Genomic DNA, 25,266 nt, shown 5'->3' with positions numbered 1-25,266 from the left:
GATTGCAGCGTGGCCATCCTCCCTGGGGGGGGGTGATTCCTTACTTTCTGTCTCTCTGTCTCTCTCTGTCTTTCTAGCAAGTGCACAAAATTTTGGGACCAGCAGGCTGTGTGGTGGTTAAGGTGCTGGACACCCCCACATGGGCAACCATGATTCGAGTCCTGGACCTAGAGATTTGCTTTCTCGCTTTCCCTCTCTCTCTCACTCTCTGTCTCTCTCTGGTCAAATTAAAATCAGTGAATGAATAAATAAAACTTAAAAAATTATTTTGAAAAAAAGAAATGAAAAAGCCACACATACAGGAGAAATGTGTTATTTCTCTGTCCTTCCATGAGGTGACACATTTCAGGTACTATGACACCGCTGGAAATCGCCCTCCCCAGGAGAACCTGTCTCATGTCAGCCACGTGAGTCATTCTGACAGCTGCTAGTCTGATAAGAAGATTCATCCCAGGGGCTGCACAGAAGCCAGCTGACGCCCGTTTTGCTGAACATTTTTTTTTTTTTACCCCCGGAATTGTCCCAGGAGCCGTAAGTCGCCGAGACCCGATTGCATCATTTGCACGTTGGACGTATGAGTCATCGGGGCCGGCCGAGGACTGTCAAGACAGGTGCCACAGGGAAGGGGAACATCCTGCAGGTACGTTCCGGAGGCTGCAAGGAGAGCCAGCAGCTCCGGCGCTCCGTCTCCGCCGTAGACATCAGAGACTGCCCCGGCAGACAGGTGGGTGGGGAAGGCTGGGGAGTGCTCGCCTGTCTTCTAATTTCCCTGGCTGGGACGGGGTCTTGATCTGTCCAAGTTTCCTTTGGCCGGCTAGAACTCGGCGGGTCAGGCCAGGGCCAGGGGGTTTAGGAAGCCGGATCCCGCATGGCCCACTGCGAGACTTGAATCCCGGTCATCGTGGCTTGAGGAACACGCCAGACACATGTGCGTGTGTGCACGCCCCAGATCTCCCCAAGGTGGAGAAATGGAGGTGAAGGGATTGCAGCATGGCCGTGTCTCGTAGGGGGATGTGTCCCGCTCTCAGCCTCTCTCCCTGTCTGTCTCCTTCGGGTGAGCACACGCACACACACCCTCTAGCTAATAAAAGAATGAAAATAGAGCGAACTTAATACATCAGCTCAGGCATGGAGAACCACGCCAATGCAACTTGGGGTTGCTTCTTTTTCTCCTCCCTTTCCCCCCTCTTGTCTCCCTTTCTTCTTCCTGCTGTTCTCCACTCTCTTCCTTTCCTTTCTTAGCCAAGAACTCTTTCCGCGTAGGTGGGTGCGGCTGGTGCCCGCAGGATGCCTGCTTTTGCGAAAGAGGGTCTATAGAGGAGGAGGTTCAAAACTGTTCTTTGCTATTATTATTTGTTGATTTCCAGAGCATGCATGCCATTGCCCAAGAGAGACACAGAGAGACAGAGAAAGACAACCTCTCAGTGGGGTGTGGTTAGGCTTTGGTCCCCTCTCCTCCACTTGTCCATCCTGTGGGGACTTGGGGAACACGTGCACATCTTCATGGTATGCTTTCAAGGACTAAAGATGAAATCGCTCCGGTCCACCATGGGAGACTCAGCTCCATTCACCGCTAGGTTACGTGGCTGGCCCTGTTGGTATTATTATGTTTTTAAAGAATTAGTTATTGAATGTTATTTATTATGATTGCTTTAATTTGCTACAGGGCACATGCACTTGCCAGAGAGAGAAAGAGAGAGGGAGAGAGAAAGTGAGGAAGCAAGCTGCCAGGTCCAGGACTTGAACCATAATCAGCCATGTGGGTATCCAGTGCCCCAACCATCAGACCACCTGCTGGCCCTGTCTTGGTGCTAAGGTCCAAGAATAGGTAACAGTTTGCAGGCTGGAGAAGGGCTTTCTGGGGCAAGACAATTGCACGGCTGGAACACAACGCTCTGCAGGGCTGACTTACTTGGAAAGGCCCCAGATATGTAGAAGCATGTAGAGACCCCTCGTGAGCACGCCAAGCACACGCATGCCCATGATCCAGAGCTGGCTACGCCTGGAGTGGGTTGCGGCATCAAGACCTCGTTGAAGGCCCTTTCTCTGTCTGTCTTTGTCACTCATGGAGAAAGTTAATGAAATAAACGCTAAACAAAAAGCTTTGGGGGCCAGCCAGGTGGTGTGATAGTTAAGGAAGCTGGATCCTACGTGGCCTACTGTGTGGTTTGAGTCTTGGACTGGGTGTCTTGAAAAACATGCCAGGCACATGTGCATGCATGTGCAAAATCCTAACAGGAGAATGGAGAAGGGATTGCGGCATGGCCATGCCCGTAGGGACGCTTTCTCTCTCTCTCTCTCTCTCTCTCTCTCTCTCTCTCTCTCTCTCTCTCGCAAACACACATGCCCTACAGCAAAACAGGAAAACAAAGAAGGGCATCAGATGACCTGGAGGTTAAGGTAGGACCAGCAGACGGCATAATGGCTATGTTGCTGGACTCCCATGTAGTCAACTATGTTTCAAGTCCCAGGCCCGGCAGCTTAAACTCACACCGGGCACACTCAAGATCCCGAGAGGAGAATGGAGGAGAAGGAATTGTGGCGTGGCCATCTCCCCTGGTGGGGGGGGAGGAGGTGACTTCTTGCTTTCTGTTTCTCTGTCTCTCTGGTGAGCCCATGCACCCTATAGCAAAAATCTCTCTCTAGAAGAACAACAACAACACAAGTCATGCCAGGCACATGTGCATGTGTGCCCAAAATCCCAAGGGCAGGACGTTAAGGGACGTGACTGTGGTGTGGCCAACCCTCCTGGGAGGTACTTTCTGTCTCTCTCTCTCTCTCTCTCTCTCTCTCTCTCTGTCTCTCCCCAGTGAGTACATGTGCCCTATAGCAAACACTAAGGGGAAAAAAAAGTTTCATCTTTCTGTGCGGCAATAAATTTTGCCGTCCCATCAGTTGATCATAGAACCCCTCCTCCGGAGCTTATGTAAGCACCGTCATCCCGAGAGGACCCTAGGGTGCTGTGCAGAGCTGCCAAGTGGCACATCTGCTGCAGTTGACGCTTGCCTTCGGGCGATCTGAATGCACCCCGTGTAGACGTTCTAAGTGTGAATCCTTCTTTTGGGCACATACCTGCGACTCCCTTCTCGTCTGGGCTTGTCTGTTGTTGGCTTAGGGACGGAGGAGGGGAATCTAAGCTCCGGAGGGAGCCAGGTAAGCCTCAGCACTTGTTCAAAACCATCAGCGCACACACCTTGGGAATGGAGGGTTTGCGCAGGGACAGCGTTGGAGAGCCACGCTTTCCAAGACGAGAAGTCAGAGTGACTGTCTCCAGACACTGGAGAGAATTTCACGATGCCACGCATCAGGGCATTGCTAAACGTCAGGCTGACATTTCTTCATTTTATTTTCTTCCCCCCTTCAAGACTTCACCTTCTGCCGAAGACACGCGGAAGCTCCGTGGAGTTCCACGATGCCAGGCAGGTAAGGAGTTGCCGCCAGGGCTACTGCGAGCGCATCGCGCGCCCTAAGTAATTTGCTGTCATGTGTCAGCTCAGCCTTCCTCACGGAAGCACCTGATGGTAAGTTGCAGGGGTTTTTTTGACCAGGATGTAAAATGTCTAGGTGGAAATTCTGCGTTGAGTCAATGATTAAAGAGAGAGAGAGACTTAGATGATGACTAGAATATGAACTGTACATTGCGATGCTTGGATATCGTTTACAATGAGGGTCCAAACAGGTGACAATGAAGTCATCGTCCAACTTTGGCCAGATGAAGGGCATTTCTGGGATCATCGTGATGGAAATACTTAGATCCCTGCCTGCAAGGCGTCAAGGCGTTCAAATTCTTATCTGTAAAATGCACCTAAAGCAATGAGTTGCCATCTCTCTTGGCCAACTTTGTTCCGGAGTATTGATAAAAAGGGTCTGGGTTGGGGGTTGTAGCAGATAGAGTAGCTATTAAGGCACTTGACCATGGTTCAAGTCCCGGATCTGGCAGCTTAAAACTCATGCCAGGAGCGTGTGTGTGTGTGTGTGTGTGTGTGTGTGTGTGTGTGTATGTCCCAAATCCCGGGAAGAGAATGGAGGAGAAGGGAGTGCAGAAGGACCATCCACACCAGGGAGTGACTTCTCACTTTCTGTCTCTCTGTCTCCCTAGCGAGTGCACATATTCTATAACGAAAATCTTTTTTTTAGTTATTTATTTTTTTTATTGATTGATTCATGTATTTTCATTTGACCAGAGACAGAGACAGAGAGAGAGAAAGTGAGAAAGCAAGCCGCCAGGTCCGGGACTCCAACCCTGGTCAGCCATGTGGGAGTGTCCAATGCCTTAACCACCACGCCACTGGCTGGTCCCCACAAAAATCTCTTAACAAAACAAGGTCTGGGAGCTGGGAGTAGATTGCGCGATGGGGAGGTCAATGGCTATCAGTATCCACTCTTGAAGGTGGATTTAAAAGCAGGAATAGAGAAGAAGGAATGCTAGACCCGTAACCCAAACGTCTGTGTTCATCATCCGATATTCCACTCGGGACCCGGTAAGCAAAGGGGCCGTGCGTGTCTTGGAGGACACGGAACTCAGTCAGGACTCCGTGGGTTCGGAAGCACCCTCGGCTCCTCTTCACGTCCATGGCTCCTTCCTCTCCCAAACCCCGTTCTTCGCTCACACCCTTGTTTTCCTGTACTCGCTGCTCACATTCTGTGTGCTTGTCTTTTCCCAAAGAGAATGTCCCATCAGTGAAGCTGCTATCCACACGCATCTGTTTGCATCATCATACATTGTATTTTTCAATGGAAAAAATTTTAAATTGACATTTATGGTATGCAATATGATTTAAAAAAATTTTTTTTTGCTAGATGGAGCTGGCAGGTGGTGTGGTGGTTAAGGGTGCTGGACTCCCACGGGACCAAACGTGGTTCACGTCCCGGACCTGGCAGCTGGCTTTCTCTCTCTCTCACTCTGTCCGTCTCTCGTCAAATTAAAATAAATGAACTAACTAAATAAAGTTAAGGAAAAAGAATTCTTAAAGAAATGTTGGTTTGGCTAGAGGGCATGTCTGTTTGTTGGAGGGAGACACAGAGAGAGCGAGGGAGAGAGACAAAGCGAGAAATTTTCCCCCAGGGGGACTCCCAGACCTGGTGGCTTGCTGTCTCTCTTTCTCTCTTTCTCTCTCTCACACACCCTGTCTCTCTCTGGTCAAAGTAAAATAAATAAATAAATGTAATGACGTTAAATAAAAGAATTATTTAAAAAGAAATAAAAAGAGTGACTGAGAACCTGCCTGGCGGCCTGGTAGTGAAGGCGGCTGGATCCCACATGACCGACTGCAGTTCCAGTCCCAGCCCTGGTGGCTTGCAGAACATGTAGGGCACATGTATGTTCATGCCTCGAATCCTGAGAGGAAAATGGAGAAGGGATTGTGGTGTGGCCATCCCCCCGGGGGGTGATTTCTTACTTTCCCTCTCTCTCTGTTTCTCTCTCTCTCTCTCTCCGTGTCTCTGTCTCTCCTTCTCTTTATCTCTCTCCATCAAGTGCACACTCCCTATAGTAAAACCAAAAAATCATAGCAATACTAACAATGATAAGGTGAATGAAAGCCATCAGTCTTCTTCTGCCAGGGTCTGAACCTCAGCCAAATCTCTTGTTGACCCTGGGAGGCTTTCCCTGTGAGTCTCTGTGTTATCATTTTCATTTACTGGGTCAGTATCTTTCTTACAGAAGTTGAGAAGCCAAGTCTAGGGACCAGCAGTTAGCGTCAAGCCTATGTCACTGGACTCCCATGTAGTTGACCACGGTTCGAGTCCCGGACCCGGTGGCTTAAACTCATGCTGGGTGCATGTGTGTGTGTGTGCTCAAGATCCTGAGAGGAGAATGGAGGAGAAGGGATTGTGGCATGGCCATCCCCCCTGGGGGTGATTTCTCGCTTTCTGTCTCTCTGTCTCTCTCTGTCTTTCTGGTGAGCTCACGTTCCCTGTAACAAAAACTCCTCCAAAAACAAAGACAATCCGGGTCTAATGAAACTTCTCCCCAGCCACGGCAGACGCTCCGAGACAAACCTTGATGAACGTCAGCTGCCCCGTGGGTCACTCCGTGGTCCCCAGCGAGCCTTCTCATGCTTGGGGAAGATGGTGCTGGGCATGGGTCCTAAGGCGTCTAGACCAGCAGTGGTTCCAGCCCTGTCCTCGCGTGTCTTTCAGGGGCAGGTTCGTCTTCCTGTCGCTGGTATGCGTGCTCATGAACACCGGCCGGTCCCACGGGGAGAGCCAAGACAAGCCGAATATCGTCCTCTTTTTAGTCGACGACCTGGGCATCGGCGATCTCGGCTGCTATGGCAACGACACCATAAGGTGGGGCTTCACGTGGGAGCAGGCTTTTCCCAGCCTCGGGGGGCGCGTGGCCTGACACTGTCTACGTGCAAAACCAGAGTCCTTGTCGCTTTCTTAAATAAGTATTAATTTATTTCATTCCCTTTGTTATTTTTAAAATTATTTTATGTAATGTTATGCATTGTCATTATTTTAATTATTTATTTTTTTTAAATTTGACCAGAGAGAGTCACAAAGAGAGAAGGAAAGTGAGAAATCAAGCTGCCAGGTCTGGGATTCGAACCCAGGTCCAGCCACCTCAACTACCACACTTCCATTTATTATTGTTATTAAATTTATTGTTACTTTGACCAGAGAGTAGAGAGAGAGAGAAGGGGAAAATGCAGAAATAAGCCACCAGGTCTGGGACTGGAACCATGAATGGGTGTGTGGGAATCCAGCACCTCATCCACCACACCACCTGCCAACCCTGTGGTTTTTTTTCTTTTCTTTTCTGAGAGAGATTTTGCTATAGGGCGTGTGCGCTCACCAGACAGAGAGAGACAGAAAGCGAGAACTCATGCCCCAGGGAATAGCCATACTGCAGTCCCTTCTCCTCCATTCTCCTCTCGAGTCTTGCTTTAAGCCGCCAGGTCCAGGACTCGAACCACGGTCCACTCCAGGGCAGTCCAGCGGCATAGCCATTACACCACCTGCTGGTCCCCCTGGCCTTGTGATTTATTTCTTTTTTAACTTAAAGAATTAAGTAAAGGGCCAGCAGATGGCATGGTAGTTAAGGTGCTGGACTCCCACGGGGCTGACCACGGTTTGAGTCCTGGATCCAGTGACTTGAATTGTCACAGTAGGTCCGAGTGTGTGCATACCCCAAATGCCAGGAGGAGAATGGAGGGGAAGGGACAATAGGGTGGCCATTCCCCTGGGGGGTGATTTCGCATGTTCCCTCTTTCTGTCTCTCTGTCACTTTCTGTCCGGCGAGCACATGTCCCCTGTGGCAAAAACCTTAGTAAAGAAATAAACAAAGAAGCTAGTCGTATTAAAAGCAGGGTTCTTGGTAGTTGGGTCTCGGCTCTGTACTTAGGAACTGTGAGGTCTTAGAGAAGTGACTTCACCACTCTGGACCCTCATGTTCTTCCATCCGTGGAACGCGAGGGAATACTGTATTTCTCCGAGCTATTGCATACAAAGCCGTAAGAACAGAATGGATTTAGAATTAGGTGACCAGGAAAGTCACGATGTATTCTTCTATGTTTTCCAATCCCAAAATGCATCATCACTTTCCCGACCACACGAGGTATCAGGAGTCCTCTACAATGCAGGCTATCATCATGGACAATGATTTATCTATGAGGGGTTTGGTTTTTGTTTAATTCTTTATTTTGCCACAGGGCACGTGCACTCGTGGAAGAGAGGCAGAGAGAGGGAAAGTGAGAAGTTACCCTCGGGGGAAATGACCTTCTTCCATATTGCTGTCTCAGGTTTTGGGGCATGCACACACATGCACACACATGCACCCGGTGTGAGTTTCAAGCTGCCCGATCTAAGACTTGACCTACTCACTTGACCGTGTGCAATCCAGCACCTTCAGGCTGGCCCAACAGATTTTTTTTTTTAATTGACATTTAGGGACCAGCAGGTGGCGTGGTGGTTAAGGCGCTGGACACTCCCACATGGCCGACCATGATTCAAGTCCTGGACCTGGGGGCTTGTTTTCTCACTTCCTTTCTCTCTCTCTCTACTTCCCTGTGTGTCTCTCTGGTCAAATTAAAATAAATAAATGAATGAATGAATAAATAAAGTTCAATAAAATAATTCCCTTAAAAAAAAAGTGGGACCAGCAGGTGGCGTAATGGCTATGATGCTAGACTCCCATGTAGTTGGCAGTGGTTTGAGTCCCGGATTCGGTAGCTTAAACTCACGCCGGGCACATGTGTGTGCATTCCCAAGATCCCGAGAGGAGAATGGAGGAGAAGGGATTGCGGCATGGCCATCCCTCCTGGGGGGGGGGGGGATTTCTCGCTTTCTGTCTCTGTCTCTCTCTCTGTGTCTCTGGTGAGTGTACACTCACCAGATAAAGATCTCTCTTAAAAAGTGTTTGCTATTAATTAAGTGCATGTTTATTTTTTATTCAGTGTTAGATCAACAACAAAATGATGCATAGCGGAAGTCACCTTTTCATTCTGACTGGACCAGAAGAAAACCATGGCTGGATCAGCCAGATAAGAGCTTCTGTCTCTTGTGATATTGGGTTGTCAGGAAAGTCATGACACATCTGTGCATAGGAAAACAGAGAAGTACGTCATGACTTTCCCGATGACTTAATAGATATCTGTACCCAAGACAAAGGGATATTTGACTTCTGCAAAACTCGAAGGGTTCATTCTCTGCCTTGAGGAGGAGGCACTCACAATGGCCTTCTGGAAAGGAGATATGTTAGTGACTTGGTCTTAACAGATTCAGAGTCCTATTATTATAGAGCTAGACTAGACAACTTATGAAATGCTTACCAATGTGTGTCCGTGCACATTTATTTTATGTGAAAAAAACTTCTGTTTTAGCAAAAGTGTCTTAGGGTTTTGTATTAAAGCAAACTGTACTCTAGGAAAAAATACAGTAATTTTTTTCTCCCTCTGAAGTATGTCCTGTGGAATATTGCTGCACCGAGACGGCTCATTTAAAAAGGATTAGCAGTTATGTGAATTCGGAAGGTGCCACATGTTTGTCCTTTATCTTGTATCCATTACGTTCGACGTTGCCACCTGCTGTTCCTTTTTTTTTTTTTTAGAAAGAATTCTTTATTTAATTTTATCAGTATTATTATTTTTAATTTGTGCTATGGAACACGTATGCTCATCAGAGAGAGAGAAAGTGAGAAAGCAAGCCACCAAGTGTGGGACTTGAACTGTAGTCGGCCATGTGGGAGTCCAGTCCCTCCACCTGCTGGCCCTGTACTCAAACACGGGGCCAGCAGATGGTGTGGAGGTTAAGGCGTCTGGATCCCGCATGGCGGACTATGCCCTTTGAGTGCACACCGGCAGTTTCAAACACACACCAGGCGTGTGTGAGCACGCATGTCCAAAATCCAGAGACAGGGTTGCAGCATGGCCAGGGGGTGATTTCTCTCTTCCCCTCCCTGGTTCCCTCCTGCCTCTCTCTAGTGAGTGCATGTGCCCTATATAAAAAACTGAAACAAAAAAGAAAAAACACGCCCGGCATGGGTGCCCAAAATCCCGAGAGGAGAATGGAGAAGGGGTTGTGGCGTGACCATCCCCCCTGGAAGAGGTGGTTTCTCTCTCACTTTCCCTCTTTCTTTCTCTCTCTTTCTGACCCTCTCTGGCAAGCTCACGTGCCCTCTTGCCAATCACAAAAACAAGAATAAGAGGAAATAAGATGTCTATATATGTATACACATACACGCAGATACACACACACACACACACGTACGGCCGTACACAGCTCCAGGGCAGAGCACAGGAGTCCCTGGTGACAAGATCAGTCTGTCATGTTCACACGTTGCAAGACAGACAGGGAGCTTCTTCTGAGCTCCTGCTGGGTGCGGCCTGACCTTTCCTCTCAGGACAAGCGGCATGGCAACGGTGAGCAGAACATGTCTGGACATATGGGTTCGTCACCAGAAAACGGCTCGCAGAACGTCCCAGACGTTGCTCATCACGGTTTATCCCAAGAAACAACAGCACTGACTTTGCTCCACGCAATTCAAGGATAGGACAAAGGATGAGAGAATCGGGGGGAGGAAATTACCCTATGCTTTAGCTGTTCTGTCCTGGTCACATTCTTTTCTCTCTTGTTTAGTGAAGGTAAAGTTTGCATAACAGAAAGGTAACTGGTTAGTTTTGTTTTGTTTTTAGAGATTTTGCTACGGGGCACATGCCCTTGCTGGAGAGACAGAGAGACAGAAAGTGAGACATCACTCCCCCAGCAGAGGTGGCCACACTACAATCCCTTCTCCTCCATTCTCCTCTCAGGATTTTGGGCACACACGTACTCAGGTGCCTGATCTGAGTTTCAAGCTGCAGGGTACGGGGCTCGAACCACTGTCAACTGCATGGGAGTCCAGTGCCTTAACCATCAGATTACCTGCTGGCCCCAAGGTAACTGTTTTAGGGACCAGCCAGGTGGCATGTTGGTTGAGACAGCTGGATTCAACATGATCAACTCTGTGCCTCAAACCCCAGACCCAATGGCTTAAAAATCATCCTGGGCGTGTGTGTGTGCATTCCCAAAATCCTGAGAGGAGAATGAAGGAGAAGAGATTGTGGCATGGCCACACCCTCCCAGGGGGTTGGTTTTTCATTTTCTTTCTCTCTCTTTTTCTCTCTCTCTCTCTCTGGTGAGCCTGGAAGCCCTGTAGCAAAGTAAAAAATAAATAAATACATAAGTAAATAAATTTAAAAGTAACTATTTTAAAGTGCACAACCGTTGGCCTTGAACACTTTCACAATGTCGTAACCATCACCTCTCTCTGCTTCCAAAATATTTCCATTCTCAAAACAAGAGCTCATTCCCATCCCCCTCTCCCTGGCAACCACTAATCTCTGCTTTGCCTGTATAGATTTATGTATTCTGGATGTTTTGTGTAAATGGAATCTCATACCACATGGGCTTTTGTGACTTTCACTGAGCACAACATGGTCAAGGCTCATCCACATCAATGAAATGTAAATAAAAATAAGTTTTTTTAAAAAAAAGAGGTCATGGTCTATGCAATGCAGAGTCCAGAACTCAAGACTCATTACAAGTCAAGATTGGGAAGACCTTTGAACTTTTGAGGCAGACAGGCAAAGCTTCTGTACCTCATGTGGTTTATGGTATCTGGCTTGTCTCATGCTAAGGAAGATCATCTCCGGCCAATGCCGAATGATAAGGTTTCCAGACAGTCGTTCTGTGAGACAGGACAAAGTCCCAGGTGCCAACCTACTGGCTGTCAGTGTCACGGCTGACTTTGGAGCAGTCCATATGAGCTGCTATGGCAAAAATACCAGAGGTTGGGGGGCTTAAACAACAGACACTGATTGTTCACAGTTCTGGAGGGTGGAAGTCCAAGTTTCAAAAGGTGGTGTCAATTTTGCATCTGGTGGGAACTCCTTTGTCAGTCCATTTGGGCTACTATGATGAAAAATGCCAGAGATTGGGGGGCTTAAACAATAGACACTGATTGTTCACAGTTCTGGAGGGTGAAAGTCCAAGTTTCAGGCGATGTCGATTTTGCATCTGGTGGGGACTCCTTTGTCAGTCCATTTGGGCTACTATGATGAAAAATGCCAGAGGCTGGGGGCTTAAACAACAGACACTGATTGTTCACAGTTCTGGAGGGTGGAAGTCCAAGTTTCAGGTGGTGTAGATTTTGCATCTGGTGGGACTCCTTTCCTGGTTCATAGATGGTGCCTTCTCTGTGCTCACATGGTGGAGGGACAAGGGAGATTTCTGAGGTCAATTTTATCAGGGCAGTCATCTCATTCATAACTAACCACCTACAAAAGGCTCCCCCCCCCAATCCTATAACCATCATCTCAGAAGTTAGGATTTCAACATATGGCTTTTGTAGAGACATAAGCATTCATTCCACAGCAGCACCTACGTATTGTGCTTTTTCCTCCCCGATGCATGACATTTAGGTATGGTGTCTGACAACCTTGACCGTGTCGTTGAAAGCCTTGGAGTCCCTGCAGGACTGCCTCGTAATGAAACCACCTTTGCAGCCTTACTGAAAAACCAAGGATACAGTACTGCACTCATAGGTAAGACTCAGTCCTCGGGTTATTCGTTGGTTGTAAGTAATAACACCCCGTGTTCTATCCTGGGCTTATTATTTTTCCTGGAAATCCTTTATTTCAAAATATTTTTGGAGGGACCTGTGGATGGTGTAATGGTTACGCCATTGGACTCCCACATGACAAACCGTGATTCAAGACCCAGACTAGGCAGCTTGAAACTCATGCCAGGCACATGTGTGTGTGTGTACCCAAAGCCCCAGGAGGAGAAGGGATTGTGGTGTGGTCATCCCCTTTGGGGGACAGGGGGTGATTTCTCACTTTCTGTCTCTCTTTCTGTGTCTCTTGTCTCTCCGGTGGATGCACAGGCCCTATAGCAAAAATCTCTAGAAAAGATTCCATTTTTAGAATTATTTATTTACTGTTATTCATTTTTTATTTGCTATAAAGTATGTATACTCACAGAAGTGAGGGGACTAAGAAAGTAAGCCACAAGGTTCAGGACTTGGACAGTGGTCAGCCAGCTGCTGGTCCTTCTTCCATGTATCAGTTAGATCCTGCCTCTCTCTCTCTCTCTCTATCTATCCATCCATCCGTCTGTCTCTCAACTCTAGCTGCCTGTTACATATCTATATTATTTCTGTCTGTGCACTGTTCACCCACACGTCCATCACCTATTCTACCTATCCATCCATCCACACCTGTAATCTACCCTATATTTATGCTACATCAAACTTTGGGGCTAGAACTTTGCTTTACTAACGCAAAACTTCCCATTCACATCCTTACTACAAGTTCCCTTTATTTTACTTGGTAAAACGTGTATTGATGTCCATGTTCCACAGAGAGGGGTAGTAAGACAGAGGCACGCCCAGTGGGGCTTCATGCTATGAGCTGCCCCCAGTCCCGACCAGCCTGAATCATCAATTTGGATGTGCAGTGTGAACCTGGGATGTGAACCCAGGTCCTTTTCATGTGGGTCAGCCTCAGAGCATTTCATTACCATCTCTACCGTCATCTGTCCCCTCTGTCTATCCTGTTTCTTGCAACCAGATATGGCCACAAAAGGATTCTGTGAACTATGGAAAAGGGGAAAGTAAGACTTATTCTGCATTTAGATGTTTAAAAATTAAATGGCATCATGATTACATTGCTAGGCTCCCATGTGGTTTTCCATGACTGCGTGTGCATGTGTGTCCAAAATCCCAAGAGGAGAAGGGAAGAGAGGGGATTGCAGCATGGCCCACATCCCCGGGAGGGTACTTTCTCACTTTCTGTCTTTCTATCTTTCCAGTGAGTGCATGCGTCCTATAACAAAAATCTCTCTCTAAAAAAATCCATTAGGGACCAGTAGATGGCATAGCGGATATGTAACTGGACTCCCACATGGCCAATCACAGTTTGAATCCTGGACATGGTGGCTTGAAACTCATGCTGGGCATGTGTGCACATGAGCCCAAGATCCCAGGAAGAGAATAGAAGAGAAGGGACTGTGGCATAGCAATCCCTCGTAGGGGGTGGGGTGATTTCTCACTTTCCTTCTTACTGTGTCTGTCTGTCTGTCTGTCTCTCTCTCTAGTAAGCATACATGCTCTAAGGCAAAAAAACTAATAATAATAATAATAATTAATTTTTAAAATTTATTTTTACTTTTAATCATTGCACATCTTTATAGCATAGGAAATGATTTTTCGCAGCATGAATACCTAGTGTATTAATCTAGTCAAAGATATTATCATACACCACATCATCAACATGTAACTTTCCATTTCTGTGTCCATTAGATGATTTGTTTTGGGGGTCAGCAGGGGGCATGAAGGTTAAGGTGCTGGATTTCCATAGGGCCAACCATGGTTCAAATCCCGGATGCTGTGGCTTGAAAATTAGGCCAGGCGTTTGTGCATGCATGCCCAAAATCCCAGGAGAAGAATGGAGAAGGGATTGTGGCATGGCCACCCTCTCGGGTGGGGGGGGGAGGAGGATTTCTCACTTTCCGTGTCTCTCTCCTTTCCTGAGAATACACACACCCTACAGCCAAAACCTTTAAAAAAAAGTTTCATTTTTTTTCTCCTTTCCTCTGATTTCTCTTTTTAAGCAAAGGAAAAATATCAGCTGGTGGAGCCAGCAGCTGGTATGGTCGTTGAGGCACTGGATAGCCCCATGGCAGACCACAGTTTGAGTCCCGGATTCGGGTGGCTTACTTCACTTTCTCATGCTTTCTCTTTGGTAAGAGCACGTGTGCCCTATAGCAAATTAAAAGTGAAGGAAGGAAGGAAGGGAGGGAGAGAGGGAGAGAGAGAGAAAGAAATAAAGGAACGAAGAGAAAGGAAGAGAGAAAACTAGATAAATCATTCTTTTTATTTTCTGAGAGAGAGGTTTTTGCTACAGGACACGTGCACTCTCCAGAGAGACAGAAAGAGACAGAGAGATAGAAAATGAGAAGTCACCCCCCCGAAAGGGGATGGCCACCTTGCAATCCCTTCTCCTCCATTCTCCTTTTTGGATTTTAGGCACGCACGCACACGCGCTTCGTATGAATTTCAAACCACCAAGTCCAGGACTCAAACCACAATTGGCCACATGAGAGTCCAGCATCTTAACCACTACACCACCTGCTGGCCCTCAATAAATAATTCTTTTAAAAACTCTATCTGCCGGTTAGTTTTGGTTCCTTAGGTGTTCCCCATGAAAAACGATCAGACGTTCTTTGTCACGTGAGACCGTGCTGTGCTTTATTCTTCTGCGTGTGTTTGAATTTCAGGCAAATGGCACCAGGGGTTAAACTGTTACTCACGGAGTGACCACTGCCACCACCCATACCACTATGGGTTTGATTACTACTATGGAATGCCATTCACCCTTACACCGCCTTGCTGGCCAGACCCCTCGCGTGACACGGAGCTGGCCATCACGAGTAAACTCTGGGTGTGTGTGCAGCTGGTCGGCCTGGCCGTGCTCACCCTCGCCCTGGGGAAGCTGAGTGGCTGGATCTGCATCCCCTGGTCCGTACTCCTCGCCATGGTCCTGTTCGTCCTCCTCCTGGCCTACTGCTGGTTCTCCAGCTACTCGTCCGCCTTGTACTGGGACTGCCTACTCATGCGGGGACACGACATCACCGAGCAGCCCAGCAAGGCTGAGCGCGCCGGCTCCATCATGGTCAAAGAAGCGCTTTCGTTCCTAGAAAGGTACAGGCGGCAGCGGCGCATCCATGTCACCGTGCCAAGGGAATGCGGCTTTGGGAGCAGCACGTGGTGCTAATTCCACATAGTTAACCATGGTTTGAATCCTGGACCCGGGGACTTAAAGCTAATGCCGGGTTCATGTGTGTGCATGCCTGAAATCCCAGGAGGAGAATGGAGAAGGGATTGTGGTGTGGCCATTCCCCTCCACCCACCAGGAGCTGATTTCTCACTTTCTGTCTCTCTGTCTCTGTCTGCCTCTCTGGTGAGTGAATGCACCCTATAACCAAAATCTCTCTCTCTAAAAGAAAAGAATGGTGTTTCTTTTTTTTTTTTAACTTTATTTGTGTATGTGTGTATTTATTTATTTAAATTTGACCAGAGAGGGATAAAGCAAGAGAGAGAAAGAAAGTGAGAAAGTAAACTGCCAGGTCCAGGATTCAAACCGCAGTCAGCCATATGGGAGACCGGTGCCCTTAACTACCACGCCACCTGCTAGCCCAAGAATGGCATTTCTTTAAGAAACAGGAAATTTGAGTTGGGCCAGCAGGTTACATGGTAGAAAAGACACCAGACTCCCCCATAGCTGACCATGGTTTGAGTCATGGACCTGAAGGCTTGCTTTCTCACTTTCCCTCTTTCTCTCTCTCTCTCTCTCTGTCTCTCTGGGCAAATTTTTTAAAATAGTAATAATAAATAAGGAAAATTAAATAATTATTTTAAAACAATTACAAGGCATACTGTCAGCATATTCATTGACAATGGAAAATAAATTTGTCAGGACACTAGAAAATAGAATATGTGGGTTAGCACATGATCTTCCTGGTAGAGAAAGATCTACTTAGGAAATTAAAAACAGAATGTGTTGGGGTCAGTAGCTAAGGTAGTTAAGGTGCAGGACGTCCCAGACCCGGTGGCTTGAAAACCACACCATGAATGTGTATGTGTGTGTCCAAAAACCTGAGAGGAGAATGGAGAGAGGATTGAGATGAGGTCATCCTCTCTGGGGGTGATTTCTCACGTTTCCTCTCTCTTTCTCTCTCTGGTGAGCGCACACACTCCACCCTAGGGCAAAAACCTATCGAAAATTAAAAAGCAGATGGTATTTTTTTTTAAGCATGTGATATGTAAGAGGTAATAATTAGGTGAAATGGGCAGCCAATGATCATCAATATAAAATTGGACATGTCTTGGACACAGGGCTGTAAGGTTTCCTGGAGAACTGCATTGACCGTTCTATAGATGTTGGTCCTTCTTTAGGAAAAGACCAGGGAAGGCACATTTTTCTTCCAACATTGATTGATGCTTGACCTTTACTGACAGCCATCCCAGAATTTGCACTTTAAGGATAAGTTCAGAGTTAGTGGCAGAAGTTGTAAAAACAATACAAGAAAGGAGTTTTCAGGTCTTGCTGTCAGAGGTGCTCAGAGAAGAAAAGTGTTTGAAGGGAAATGTGAGCGATTGGTTCTTGCTGGCCTAGGAATTCCAGACAGGAGCCGTCATAAGAAAAGCTGACCCCTTGATATTAGATTTCAGGAGCGAGGAACATGGAGGAGAAGGGATTGTGGCGTGGCCATCGCCCCTGGGGGGGATTTCTCACGTTCCGTCTCTCTGTCTTTTGGTGAGTGCTCACACCTTTAGCAAAAATTTCTCTTAAAAAAAAAAAAAAAAAGCTTTAGAAGCGTTTCTTGAGAATGTCAAGCATCTGGTATAACCTGACAAATAGCTTTGTTGTTGACCTGCAGCCTAATTTAAGATAACAAAATTGTCAAGTATGGGAAAGAGAGGCTTGTATTTGCATTCGTAGATGCAAACCCAGTGGCTGGCCTCACTTAGGGAAAACCCCACTGTTCCCTGGTACCTTTTCCCAACCAGCAGGACTGTGTCTGGTTTTACAAAGAGACCATCAGCAAGTTTTCAATTGGCATTGCACACGCATCAAACCCGCAGAAAGTCCAAGATGAGTCATCCTCTTTGCGTCCCGTCAGCCAGCTCAAGCCTCGAACCAAACCTACTGTGTATGACTTACTACTGCCCGTGAGCACTTGACAAGGACAAGCTGCCATTGACACGTGGCGTGGAGGTTAATGTGCTGGATCCTTCATGGCTGACTGCCATTTGAGTCCCAGACCTGACGGCTTGAAAATCATGCCGGGTGTGTGTGAGGAAAACCACGCCTAGTGGAGATGCCCATGCCACGATCCCTTCTCCTCTATTCTGCCAGGATTTCGGGCATGCACACACACGTGCCCAGCATGAGTTTCAAGCTGCCAGGTTGGGGACTCAAACTGCACAGCCAGCCTCTTGGGAGTCCAATGCCTTAACCACCGTGCCACCAGCTGGCTCTAAGCTAACTTATTATTAAAGCTTTAAAGTGCAGGATGGTGTTTCCTCTTGAGGCTCCAGGAGAAGATCCTTCTTGTGTCTTCTACCTTCTGGGAATATGGGGGTCCCTTGGCTTGGGGTTCCATCACTCCAGTGTGTCTGTCTCCATCTTCATGTGTCCTCTTTTCTGTCTAAGGATCTTCTCTTAAAAGACTCCCCTCACTAAACTTAGGACTTACTGTGACCTAGGATGGCCTCATCTTAACTAGTGCTGTTTCCAAAGGCCTTACTTCCAAGTAAGTTCACATTCTGAGGCTCCACAGTAGCATAAATTGGGGAGATAAGCATGGTGGTTAAGGCACTGGATTCCAACATGGCCGACCATGGTTTAAGTCTCAGATCCAATGGCTTGAAACTCACAACGGGCGCCTGTGTGCGGGTGTGCGTGCCCAAAATCTCAAGAGGAGAATGGAGGAGATGGGATTGTGGTGTGGCCATCCCCCCTGGGGGTGATTTATCTCTCTCTTTCTATCTATCTCCCTCTCTCTCTCTCCTTCCCTCTCTCATTCCTTTCCTCCTTCTCTCCCTCCCTCTGGTGAATGCATGGGCTCTATGACAAAACCCTAAAAGATTTTTTAAAAAAATTATGGGGATGGTATTCTACAAGTACACTGCAAAACACAGCTCCCTTTTTTCTCTTTTAATTCACTGTTTCTCCATTCTTTACATTTACATTTACATCACAATACCCTTGAATTGATTGTCATGCATACTTTGGAAAACCATTTTGTGTGCTGTAGAGATGTATACATCTCTACAAAATTTTTTCTAAAAAGGATAGAATGCATAAAGAGCATCATCTAGCTTATGTACATCCCTGGTTCTCTGAGTACTTATTTTTCATGCAGGTAGATTGTCAGAATTCCAAGTGAGTCAGACTCATTCCAGGTAACTGACGCCTAAAAGTGATGATGTGCAGATTGCCTGACAAGGAGTTTCTGTGTGTGCTTGTGCATAGGTTGTGAAAATGTTGAAGTTTCTGAGAAACTCTCCATGGGTCACTATCCCTTAATATCTCTTGGGGTGTGATGAATCTGAGACTTAATGAACTAAGGGACTCTGTGCTAGGCAGAATTGGATTGGATGTTTAGTGCCCTCATAACAGTGAGGGTTACTTTGGCTTGGAGTATAGTTCTGCAGATGTTCCAGCATCTGAGCATCTAAAGAACAGTGATAAACTCACTCTAAAGTTGAGGGGGAAAGCTGTCCAGATGTAAGATGATCTTGGAATTCACCTAATATATTCTACTGCATGTGTCTCCTTTGCCCCATAAAGGCATGAGGAAGGAAGGAGAGTATGTCTGTGTCAATGCTAGGGAATCAAAGAACAATTGTATTCACGTTCATGGATTTTGAAAACTCAAAAGTGAAAGCATTGATGTTGTCAAGCTGAAAAGAAAGCTATAAAACAAAAGTCATTGAAAAAAAAAGAGGCTTATTGGCCTCACAAAGCTACATCAAATAAAGACACGGAGACAAATCAGACCCTGAGGTGTGCAGTCAGCCCTACCAACAGCAGGGCCAGGTGGGAATGGCAACATGTCCCCTGGCCTGAAAAGGTGAGGGTTTTTCCTTTTCTTTTCTTTTTCTTCTTTCTTTTTTTTTTTCTTTTTACCATAGGGCATGTGTGTTCACTGGAGAGAGAGAAAGACAAACAGAAAGAGAGTGAGAGAGAGAAAGAGAGAGAGAGAAATCGGCCCTTCAAAGGTAGATGACCATGCTACAATCCCTTCTCTCAGGATTTTGGACATGCACACTCACACACCCAGTGTGATTGTCAAGCTGCTGGGTCTGGGCCTTGACTGCAATCTGCCATGGGGCAGGACTGTCCTTAACCACTACACCACCTGCTGGCCCCAAGGCCATGATTTTTTATATTGTTAAAAGGGACACCATACAAATGCCATCTACAAATAGAACTACCATATGACCCAGTAATCCCACCCTTGGGTATTTACCCAAAGAATAGGAGAACACTCCATCAGAAAGACATTTTGCACATCCACGTTTATTGTGACATTATTCTCAATGACTAAGACATGGAATCCACCTAATTGCCTAAGAATGGATGACTGGATTGGAAAAAAACATGTGGCATATATGCACTATGATATATTCCTCAACCATACGGAACACTGAGACCCTGTCATTTGATTCAAAGTGGATGAATATAGGAGAATTAATGCTAAGTCAAGTTTGCCAGAGTATGAAAGACAAGGATTGTATATCCCCACTCTATGGTAGAACTGAAAGGTCCAATCCTATAATAGTAGGGAGGGTAAGTGTAGCTACAAGAGATGATATGGGAAGGGAGTGGATAGTAGAGAGTGGGTGTGAGGGGCTCAGAGAACAGATACTCAACAAACTTAAGAATGTAAAGTTCTTTGTTAAAAACGATGTCTATCACAATATCCTTGATTTGATTGTCATGTACTGCATGCATACTTTGAAAAACTAGTTTGTGATGTATAAATCTCTATAGATGATTTTTTAAAAGGATATAATGCATGGAAGTTGTTCTGAGAGTTTACTCCAAACAAAGATAACAGAGGAGGCCCTGTAGAGGATTAGAGAAAAGTCTATTAGCAGAAGCTATCTGAAGTCACTGATTGAGAATGGCGGTTATCTGTTCAGCATTACCTAAGGAAGACCGCAGACCTGAATTGAGCATGAGAAACAGTCTATTAGAGCCAGTGGGTGGTCTGGAGGTTAAGACACTGGATCTCACATGGCCGACTGCATGGTTCAGGTCCTGCACCGAGTGGCTTGAAAATCACATTGGGCGCATGTGTATGCATGCCCCAAATCCTGAGAGGAGAAGGGATTACAACATGACATCTCTATTGTTTGTGTGTGGGGGGTGATTTCTCACTTTCCCTCTTTCTCTTTGTCTCTGTCTCTCTCTTGTGAGATAGAGCAAAAAATTAAAAAAGAAAAAAGAAAGAAGAGCTTGTAAAAGTCAGCTAAACAGTCAAACTGGTAAACAGGATGGCCAGTCCCCGTCTTTTCCTCTTAGCTCACCGGCCCTTAACGGACGTATTCCACAATGTCTTCCCAGGCACCGCGAAGGACCTTTTCTCCTCTTTTTCTGCTTTCTTCACGTCCACGTCCCTCTCCCCACCACGAAAGAGTTCATGGGCACCAGCAAGCATGGCTTATATGGGGACAACGTCGAAGAAATGGACTCCATGGTGGGTGAGTGATGGGACTCGAGTGGATGAAAGCCAGAGTGTTTTGATCATTCATGACAACACAAGATGCCCTTGGCCAGCCGGTGTAAGCACACTCGGGGGTATTCTCCTACAGAGTAAGGAGAACTATGTCTGCAACCAGCAGATGGCATAATGGCTATGTCACTGGACTTTCACATTGTCCACTGTGGTTCAAGTCCCAGATCCAGTGACTTAAAACTCACTGGATCCCACATGGTTGACTGTGGTTTGAGCCCTGAACCAGGTGGCCTGAAAATCACTTCAGGTGCATGTGTGTGCATGCCCGAAATCCCAAGAGGAGAGTGGAGGAGAAGGGGTTGTGTGTGGTTGCCCACCCATGGGAGTGATTTCTCACTTTTTCTCTATGTCTTTGTGTTGTGCACACATGTCCCATAGCAAACATCTAAAAAAAAAAAAAGTAGATAAGTAAAAAGAAAAAATATATAATTCTAAATATGTACTTTTACATATTTCCATATTTGTTTTTAGTATATATTTTTACATTCATTTACCTACAAAATATCTATCCTAGAATCTCTCTAGCAATACCATAAACCTCAAGAATCTCTTCTTTATTTTTTGTAGGGCATGTGTGCTTGCTAGAGAGACAGAAAGAAACAGAGACAGAAAGCAAGAAATCACCCCCTAGTGGGGATGGCCACGCCACAATCCCCTCTCCTTTATTCTCCTCTCAGAATTCTGGGAACGTACACACATGCACCTGGCATGAGTTTCAAGTCATTGGATCTAGGACCCAAATCACCCCAAACCATGCGGGAGTCTAGTGAAAAAAAAAAAAAAAAAGTGTGTAAAAAAATTTTTTTTTTTTAGCCACTTTTTTTTTTTTTTTTTTTTTGAGCAGAGAGACAGAGAAAAAGAGAGAAGGGAAATGTAACAAAGTAAACTGCCAGGTCCAGGATTCAAACTACAGTTGGCCATGTGGGAGTTCAGAGCCTTAACCACCATGCCAACTGCTGGGCCCCCATTTTTGCTTTTCTTCAAAGGTTATCTGTAGAGATTCCTGGTGAGGATGTCATACTAAACATTTGGAACACAGCTCAGGTCGCACCCCGGTGTGCTCTGACATGATGGTGTCTACTGATCAAATCAATGATTTAAACATGGCAGCTCATCTGCTCACAGGGCATGGCCATTGTGTTCCGGGTGGAACTCCATGCACGTCTGAAGAGATGGCCACCACTGTGTTCTTCATCATCACCCCTTCCTTACTGTGCATCAACAGACAAGGAGACGATATTGCATGTCTTGCTCAAGGTGACAAGACAAGTAGAAGTCAGCCAGAATTAGAATTCTGTCTCCGCTCCATCTCATGCTAAGCAAAGAGGTTAAAGGTGATTGTTGAAGAAGGGGCAGATCCTTCTCTGAGAGCTTCCATTCTGTCTCAGCTTCCTACTAGCTGTCATTTTGCAGATATCAGGAGAGCTCTAAAAATGTCCCCTCTCAACCTGATTTCCTACTTGCTCAAATCCAAATGTAATTAACAATCTTACTTCACCCAGGGGAAAGTCTCTCCATGCCTAATTACTCCCTAAATTGGAAGGAAGCTATGAGATCACGTCTAGATCAAGTAAGAGGATGGGAACGTCCAATTCCGAGGAAGAGAAACGATACTGTGAACAGGAGATGAGATACAGATAAGAGTTCCCTGCTGGACCTGTTGGGCAGACGCAGAAGGTTGGTGGCGTCCTGCAGTGACTGGAGTGTCTTAGGGTAGCAAGAACTTGGGTAACTACATAGGGCAGAGTGAGCAGAGAGTGAGAAAGAAGGAAGAAATAAAGAAGAAGAAAGAAAGAAAGAAAGAAAGAAAGAAAGAAAGAAAGAAAGAAAGAAAGAAAGAAGAAAGAGAGAGAGAAAGAGAAAGAAAGAAAGAAAGAAAGAAAGAAAGAAAGAAAGAAAGAAAGAAAGAAGAAAAAGAGAAAGAAAGGAAAGAAAGAAGAAGGAAAGAAGGGAGGAAGGAAGAGAAAGAAGAAAGAAAGAAAGAAAGAAAGAAAGAAAGAAAGAAAGAAAGAAAGAAAGAAAGAAAGAAAGAAAGAAAGAGAAAAGTACAGGAAGAGAGGAAAGGAGGAAAGAGAGAAAGAAAAGAGGAAAGGAAAGGAGGAAGAAGGAAGAAAAGAAAGTAAAAGATGGAATGAGAAGAAAGATATGTAGAGAGAAAGGAAGAAAGGAAAGAAAGAAAAAGAGGGAAGGAAATAAATAAAGAAAGAAAAAGGACAGAAGGAGGAAAGAGAAAAGAAAGAAAGAAAGAAAGAAAGAAAGAAAGAAAGAGAGAGAAAGAAAGAGAGAGAGAGAAGAGAGAAGAGAGTGGAAGGGATGAAGGAAAGAAATACAAGAAAGAGAAGAAAGGAGGAAAGAAAGAGAAAGGAAGGAGGGAAGGAAAAAGGAAATTAAGGAAATAAAGAAAAAAGAAAGTAAGAAAAAGAGAAAGAAAGAAAGAAAGAAAAGGAAGGAAGGAAGGAAAAGGAAGAAAAAAAAGAAAAAAGAAAAAGGAAAGAAAGTGACAGAGAAAGGCAAGAAGGAAAGAAAAGAAGAAGGAGAAAGAAAGAGAGGAAGGAAGGAAGGAGGGAAAGAAGCACCCCCACTCCTAGGGGACTCCCAAGCACAGGGTTTTTGATATGCTGAGCACATTCACAAACTGCTTCAGCATGGAGGGCTCTGTGTCTGTGTCTTTGAAGATCTCCCGCCAAGCGGAAGGAGAAGCCTGCCCTGGAATGTTTCTACCTGCTGATCATTTCTTCCCAATAGAAATGCAAACGTGCTCAGCTGCGTCCTTCCTTGGGAACCTCATAAAACACATGGAAACGGGAAAGACAAGTTCTGCCCGCTCAGAACATGGTGCCCAAGGGGTGAGACAGGGACGTTTACATACATGACAGACCACACTTTCCTTAAGCCTGGACATTTTCTATTTATGTATGTATCTTATTTTTGGGGGACTCTGAGCTTATTTCTTTTCCTATGGCTTGGCAATTTGAATTCTCTTTTTAAATTGTTTTTAACTGGTAATTATTCCTTAATTTGATGATAGAAGGAGAGAGAGAAAGTGAGACAGCAAGCTACCAGGTCCGAGACGCTAACCATGGGCAACCACGTGGGAGTCCAGCACCTTAACCATCATGCCACCTGCCAGCCCCAAGGCAATTTGAATTTTTTTTTAAGAGGATTTTGCTTTAGGGTGCATGATCTTGCCAGAAAGACAGAGAAAGACAGAGAGACAGAAAGCAAGAAATCACCCCCCAGGGGGGACAGCCATGCTGCAATCCCTTCTCCTCCATTCTCCTCTCGGGATCCTGAGCACGCATGCACACGCGCCCGGCGTGACTTTAAGCCACTGGGTCCAGGACTTGAACCATGGTTGACTACATGGGAGTCCAGCGACATAGCCATGATGCCATCTGCTGGTCCCCATCTTTGCCTTGTTTAGCTATCTCTGTACGGGGTAACTGCAGGTTTGAACGATTCGTCGTGTCATTATTTTTACTCATATCTGTCTTTTCCCCCTATTTCAGGCAAGATTCTGGACGCTATGGACGATCTTGGTCTACGGAACAACACACTCGTCTACTTGACGTCAGACCACGGAGGGCATTTGGAAGCTAGGCTCGGTCATGTGCAGATGGGAGGATGGAACGGAAGATACAAAGGTGAGCGGGGAAGTCACGCATGGAAAGTGGTGATGGAGAGGCCAGCTTACACTTCCTACGACTCAGGTCCCTTCAGTGGGGAAGAAGAAAACCCAAACAGATGTGTGAAAAACTGAACAGGGTTGCTTAGTTTGACTCTTGGCAAAATGAACCGTAGGACCGCTATCAGGAACATGGGCCTTCAATCTGCCAACATTTCTGGGCAATCGAACTGTTATGGCTGCTGCTGTCCCCAACGGGCATTGACTGGGTTGTTGGAAAAGCCATGGCGTGTTTTTCTATGCAAAAATGTCTCATGACTTTTCTGATGACCCAATAGAAATGGACCTCCTTGGGAACTTGGGAAGATTAAACTGTATTAACACAAGTCATTGCATTTAAGGGTGCCTTTTAAAAAGCTGTATATGTATCAAATGGTAGTTCTATTGTAGATCTTTGAGGCCTGGAACTTAAAACCCACGCTGGGTACATGTGCACGCGTGCCCAAGATCCTGAGAGAAGAATGGAGGAGAAGGGATTGTGGCATGGACATCCCCTGGGGGGGGGGTGATTTCTTACTTTCTGTCTCTCTGTCTCTCCAGCAAGTGCATACTCCCTATAGCAAAAAATCTCTCTCTCTTAAAAAAATAAAAAAAGAAAAGAAAAGAAAGCCATTTCAAAATGAAAATTGTTATGATTGGAATTCTGGTTTTGCCTATGAAATCGTAAAACAGAAAAAAATTTTAAAAAATTAAAAAAGCGAAAACCTCTTCTTTCAGCATGCTCTAAATTATACTCTACTTTGAGTAATTTGATAAAGTAATAAAAATCTACTACAGAAAGGTCATTC

The 25,266-nt window shown here is 45.9% G+C and overlaps 1 protein-coding gene across 1 annotated transcript in view; it reads left to right on the top strand.

Moving 5' to 3' along the window:
• The window catches only part of LOC102496983 (arylsulfatase F), a 42,785-nt gene that overhangs the window by 11,613 nt on the left and 5,906 nt on the right, over positions 1-25,266 (top strand). Inside the window, exons 4-11 of the mRNA XM_027767971.1 lie at positions 527-724; positions 3,366-3,423; positions 6,142-6,291; positions 10,081-10,085; positions 11,904-12,026; positions 14,761-15,184; positions 20,622-20,758; positions 24,303-24,437. Of these exons, the coding sequence (XP_027623772.1) occupies positions 3,413-3,423; positions 6,142-6,291; positions 10,081-10,085; positions 11,904-12,026; positions 14,761-15,184; positions 20,622-20,758; positions 24,303-24,437 (985 nt within the window). The 5' untranslated portion in view covers positions 527-724; positions 3,366-3,412. The remainder of the gene's footprint in view (positions 1-526; positions 725-3,365; positions 3,424-6,141; positions 6,292-10,080; positions 10,086-11,903; positions 12,027-14,760; positions 15,185-20,621; positions 20,759-24,302; positions 24,438-25,266) is intronic.

Source organism: Tupaia chinensis, unplaced genomic scaffold (assembly GCF_000334495.1).
Source record: "Tupaia chinensis unplaced genomic scaffold, TupChi_1.0 Scaffold145072_1, whole genome shotgun sequence".
NCBI classification, from domain to species: Eukaryota; Metazoa; Chordata; class Mammalia; order Scandentia; family Tupaiidae; genus Tupaia; species Tupaia belangeri.
The sequence above is the reverse complement of the archived record's forward strand: the minus strand, read 5'-3'. Positions and strand labels throughout refer to the sequence as shown.